The sequence below is a fragment of the Polypterus senegalus genome, chromosome 3, assembly GCF_016835505.1.
Source record: "Polypterus senegalus isolate Bchr_013 chromosome 3, ASM1683550v1, whole genome shotgun sequence".
Classification (NCBI taxonomy): domain Eukaryota; kingdom Metazoa; phylum Chordata; class Cladistia; order Polypteriformes; family Polypteridae; genus Polypterus; species Polypterus senegalus.
In genome coordinates this window covers 131259280-131265279 of record NC_053156.1, presented here as the reverse complement: position 1 = coordinate 131265279, position 6000 = coordinate 131259280, and the positions used below count along the sequence as shown (strand labels likewise).

Genomic DNA, 6000 nt, shown 5'->3' with positions numbered 1-6000 from the left:
ATAGGCAAAATTAATAGAAAAAGTGCAAAAACATGAAAAGAATAACTCAAAATGAACAAAACCAACAATAAAACTAATATAAATAAATTGAAAATGATACAAAACAAAATCAAATGTACTGTATATATTGTTATATTTAATCACGTAGTACTTTACTAGCTGGTTTATTTAGATTAGACAGTTAAGATTACATTTTGGACTGCAAGTGGATTGCAAGTTCAAAACAAATTTAAATATCCTTCCTTTGGGACTTTTGAAACTTCTTATAAAATGATTTTTAAAAAAATGTGCATGGATCAGCTCTTGACGGAATTTTCCTACAGTTTTGCTCAGCACTGTAAGCCTTTTCATGCAGGATACAACACGGCATTTAAGTCTGCAGACAAACTCCTTATTGTGAAAGGGCGAGAAGTGTCTAGTGCCATTTCTTATTTCATATCTTCCATGCCCTGAGAAATCACAAGTTGATAAAGGGGCCGGGATGAAAAAGTCAAGGATATTCATTCAAAAGGCAAACTATCATTCTGCTCTCTTACAAAAGTGAAAGTCTGATGGAAGAGCTGGATGACTTCTTTGAAACAAGACCTCTTTTGTAGTGCTAGTTGACTGCAGTAACCCTTGCTGACATATTCAGTGAGCTCAGGCCTTCAGTACTGTTTTAAAATATTTGGCACCTTCTCTGACTGAATGACCTGACCGTGCCTGAGAAAACAAGCCGAGGGGAGGAGGCTGGCATGGGCCGGCAGCTGTCTGCACAGCAGAAGCCAGAGCTCACTAGTTGGACAGCAGATGAGGAGGGCGGAACATGCTTTCCTCTGAGGGCAAAGGGCTGCTGTGAAAGAAGCCAGATCCCTAGCTGCAGACTCATCCTGCATCCTGCTGAAGGTGAGATAAAGTGTTGAGAGTACAAGCAAAGTGTTCAGGCGCAGGCAATCCTGACATTTATTCTCCTTCCTTTCTCAGTCGCTCGCTTTCTTTCCCTCTCCCGCTTGGGACTATGTAGCTGCATGCCAATTAGCATGAGGCTCTAGGGGAAAAAACAGCTCCACAAACAGGGAAGGAAACTCAATTTTTTTTTAATATTTTTTTTCTAAACAGTGCCTCATTCAGACTGTGTCAGCAACAACAGCAGCAGCAGCAGCCGCACATCTGGGCTCAGGCGGCAGGGGAACTTTTAAACTTCAGACCTGACACCAGGAGGAAACTGTCCAGATCTACTCTAGGAAACAGAAGAAATGTCTTGGAAGGTCTGGCCTTTGGCGTGGCTCTTCTGCATATTACTTGGACTTGTCTCATCAGTTGTTGACTCAGGAATACAGGGGCAGCAGAATGTGGTCACAGTAAGGCCCTTTTAATGATAATTTATTTTAATATTTAAAGGGTAAAAATCAAATAGAATTAGAGATCATTTTTTTCCTGATATATTGATAGATAGTTGTCATCATGCTCACACTATAGTAAGTTTTATATACTCTCAAAAATAGCATTGAACATCAAAAGATTGCTTTCTATCAGCAGAAAAATAAACGGAGAGTCGAATAAGCTAGAAACAGCTGGAAAAAATGGCTTGAAGCTCAGAGCTCTGCCCCTCGAATGATCTTAGAGTTTGCAGATGCAGTTCCATCGAAATCTTAATGGAAAACATCTGCAGGGAATCCAGCAGAATTTGTGGAACTAAGAAATGCAGAGGAGAGCAAGAAGAGAGCAGAGTAGATAGAAATGAGCAGTATACCATGACAGGCACTATATGAGAAACAAATAATTAATTGCAGATTTAGTCTTACATTAGGGTATGTGGATGTTGTAGTCTTACATTAGGGTATGTGGATGTTGTAATCTTACAGAAGGTATGGTTTTGATTTGTTTCACTGTTTTGAACAACCTGCAAATGTAGCTGGGTCCCCAGTTGTGCGGCAAGTTGAAAAAAATAAAATGAAAGCTGCCAGCAGTGCAAGAGAGTTCTGAAAGAGTTTATGTTATAAAAGGCAGAGTAAGCAGAAATAGTGCATTTTCACAGCCATGACTTTTGCTTACAATAATGAAAGAACTTTTAGTTATCTTCTATTTTGCTTCTGTGGTGCAAGCAGGGCAGTCATAATAATTCTACAGTATTCTCCTGTTTTTTACTTGTTGTATTTCTCTCTGTACGTTCATTTATTGAATTTGATTTATGCTTTCAGATATATAAAGCTAAATGTGTGCTAGTGTGGTAATGCAATTCCACACTGTTAATCATCTCTCTGTAACCAAATTTTGTACTCCCCATATGTACAGAGGAAGACCATAGGTGGTTCTCCATTCCTTAATTTTACCCCAGCGAACTTTATTTAGTGACTGAGTCTGTGCTTTAGTAGAAAATTGCCACCTTAAAGGTCTTGACACAGGTATGCAAAGTGGTTCCTCAAGATGGTTTTAATCAGAGAATGTTTGGTTTAATTCCAACATTTTTCTCCCAGGAAGTTATTAAGTGTCGGCACCTGCACCATATTTAATTACAGGTAGCGCTGGGTACCTCTACTTGTATTATAATAGAAGAAAGATGGGAACTGAATCTATGCTGGAACCTATTACAAACAGAAGGCCACTCCACCCAGCGCCCAGTCTTCACACCAATACCCACTCTGAGCCAATTCAGAGTCATTAGTTTACCTAACCTGTATGTTTCTAGGATGCAGGACAAATCCCAGAGTGTTCAGAGAGAACAGACAAAGTGCACATGGACCATGAAAGAGCTGAGATTTTAGCTCCTGTTTTATTTTATTTTTAAAATTAATTGTTTGTGGTTTCAAAAGATAACATGAGAATTGAAGGCAGCTATAATTTGCACTTTCTATGAGCTTTAGTGAGCTGCTAATGTCAAATAGAGTACATCAAGTGGGCAAAGATAGATAGGGTAACACTGAGCCAGAATGCTGTCTTCATGCATAAATTAAGATCTTTTTTGAAATACAGAAATGAAAAATTGAGGTGGGTGCTGCCTGCAATTCCTGAGCAATTCATGTCTTTGGATGAATATAAATGCTTTGTAAATATGAATATAAACTAATCACTTACAACTCATAAATGTCTTACAAAAGCTCTTTCTAAGTCATTGTTTCTAGCTTTCATCAGTGAATAAGGCTACAAGAGATACTATACGAAAAATGTTACATTCAGATTAGTACTTTTTAACTTTCATGTTTGCATTATTCATAGTATGCAGTTTACCACAAGGCTCAATGCTTGCCCAGTTCTGTTTAATATGTACGCCAACAACCTGCCTGATACACTTTGCCATATATTCATCTACATTTACTTATTTGGCTAACATCATTATCCAAGGTGAATTACAACATTTGAAATGCAATTTTTTTCTGTTTTTCAGTTAGAGCATAGGCAAGTGAAGTAACTTGCTCATGGTCTCACAGTGTCAGTAGCGAGTGTTAAACCCACAACCTCGGGATTTGAAGTCCAAAGCCTTAATTACATCAGCACACGTTAGCATTAGCTGTGAAATGCAAACAACCTTCACTGAAATCAGATGGTTCATCTTAGTCTTAATATTGCAACTTGCAAGACAGTAACCATGCCTTCTATCTCATAACCCCTATGCCACACACATAAAATGGAAGTAATTATCGATGAACTATTGAGCATTTTTCTGTATACAGTGGAACCTCGGTTCATGAACGTCTTGGTACACGTACAAACTGGTTTACGACCAAAAAGTTTGCCAAACTTTTGCCTCAGTTCACGACCACACACTCGGTATACTAACAAGCCAGTTTCCCTTTCGGTTTGTACATGTTCAGTCTCTCCCTGTGCACTTCCTGTGCAGCGAGCGAGCAAGAAAGAGAGAGCGCGACACACACACACAGGCGCGCAAGAGAAACACACACACACACAGGCGTGCGAGAGAGAGGCACACACACACACATTTGTGTAAAATTTACCCTCATCAGGTTTCCAATTGTGCCAACATATTTCTGTTGAAGTCATTTTACAGTAAAAGCTGGGATTACTGTGCTAATTCCTTTCATAATGTCAAACACTTCAATCACGATACGTCTTAATATTTGTTTACTTAAGATAAAAATGTTCAACCCTATTAGTCTCTCCAAATTGGTCATAGCTCTTAGTCCTTGAATCAGCCTACAATCACTCTTCTCTGCAGTGCTTGAACCAAAACTGTACACAGTACTCCAGGTGAGGCCTGACTAGTGTGCTATTGAACTTAAACATAACTTTCCTTGACTCCTACTCCACACATTGTATATATAACCAAACATCCTAATAGTGGTCTTGATAGCTTCCTTAAACTGTCTGGATGTAGATAGTGATGAGTCCTTTATGACTCGTGGTCCTTCTCTTAAGGTGTACTTTCAAGTTTCAGACCTTCCATTGTGTATTCAAATCTAAATATACAGGTGCCGGTCATAAAATTAGAATATCATGACAAAGTTGATTTATTTCAGTAATTCCATTCAAAAAGTAAAACTTGTATATTAGATTCATTCATTACACATAGACTGATGTATTTCAAATGTTTATTTCTTTTAATTTTGATGATTATAACTGACAACTAATGAAAGTCCCAAATTCAGTATCTCGGAAAATTAGAATATTGTGAAAAGGTTCAATATTGAAGACACCTGGTGCCACACTCTAATCAGCTAGTTAACTCAAAACACCTGCAAAAGCCTTTAAATGGTCTCTCAGTCTAGTTCTGTAGGCTACACAATCATGGGGAAGACTGCTGACTTGACAGTTGTCCAAAAGACGACCATTGACACCTTGCACAAGGAGGGCAAGACACAAAAGGTCATTGCTAAAGAGGCTGGCTGTTCACAGAGCTCTGTATCCAAGCACATTAATAGAGAGGCAAAGGAAAGGACAAGATGTGGTAGAAAAAAAGTGTACAAGCAATAGGGATAACCGCACCCTGGAGAGGATTGTGTAACAAAACCCATTCAAAACTGTGGGGGAGATTGACAAAGAGTGGACTGCAGCTGAAGTCAGTGCTTCAAGAACCACCACGCACAGACGTATGCAAGACATGGGTTTCAGCTGTCACATTCCTTGTGTCAAGCCACTCTTGAACAAGAGACAGCGTCAGAAGCGTCTCGCCTGGGCTAAAGACAAAACTGGTGCTGAGTAGTCCAAAGTTATGTTCTCTGATGAAAGTAACTTTTGCATTTCCTTTGGAAATCAAGGTCCCAGAGTCTGGAGGAAAACAGGAGAGGCACAGAATCCATGTTGCTTGAGGTCCAGTGTAAAGTTTCCACAGTCCGTGATGGTTTGGGGTGCCATGTCATCTGCTGGTGTTGGTCCATTGTGTTTTCTGAGGTCCAAGGTCAACGCAGCTGTCTACCAGGAAGTTTTAGAGCACTTCATGCTTCCTGCTGCTGACGAACTTTATGGAGATGCAGATTTCATTTTCCAACAGGACCTGGCACCTGCACAAAGTGCCAAAGCTACCAGTACCTGGTTTAAAGACCATGGTATCCCTGTTCTTGATTGGCCAGCAAACCAGCCTGACCTTAACCCCATAGAAAATCTATGGGGTATTGTGAAGTGAAAGATGCAATACGCCAGACCCAACAATTCAGAAGAGCTGAAAGCCACTATCAGAGCAACATGGGATCTCATAACACCTGAGCAGTGCCACAGACTGACCGACTCCATGCCACGCCGCATTGCTGCAGTAATCCAGGCCAAAGGAGCCCCAACTAAATATTGAGTGCTGTACATGCTCATACTTTTCATGTTCATACCTTTCAGTTGGCCAACATTTCTAAAAATCCTTTTTTTGCATTGGTCTTAATTTATATTCTAATTTTCCGAGATACTGAATTTGGCACTTTCATCAGTTGTCAGTTATAATCATCAAAATTAAAAGAAATAAACATTTGAAATACATCAGTCTGTGTGTAATGAATGAATCTAATATACAGGTTTCACTTTTTGAATGGAATTACTGAAATAAATCAACTTTGTCATGATATTCTAATTTTATGACCG

General features: G+C 39.4%; 1 protein-coding gene across 1 annotated transcript in view; it reads left to right on the top strand.

Annotated features, from left to right (window-relative positions):
- The first annotated feature begins 767 nt into the window (after nucleotides 1–767).
- Nucleotides 768–6000, top strand: part of lama4 (laminin, alpha 4) — a 141669-nt gene continuing 136436 nt past the window's right edge. The window contains exons 1-2 of the mRNA XM_039747951.1: nucleotides 768–885; nucleotides 1099–1340. Coding sequence (XP_039603885.1) covers nucleotides 1236–1340 — 105 coding nt within the window. The 5' untranslated portion in view covers nucleotides 768–885; nucleotides 1099–1235. The remainder of the gene's footprint in view (nucleotides 886–1098; nucleotides 1341–6000) is intronic.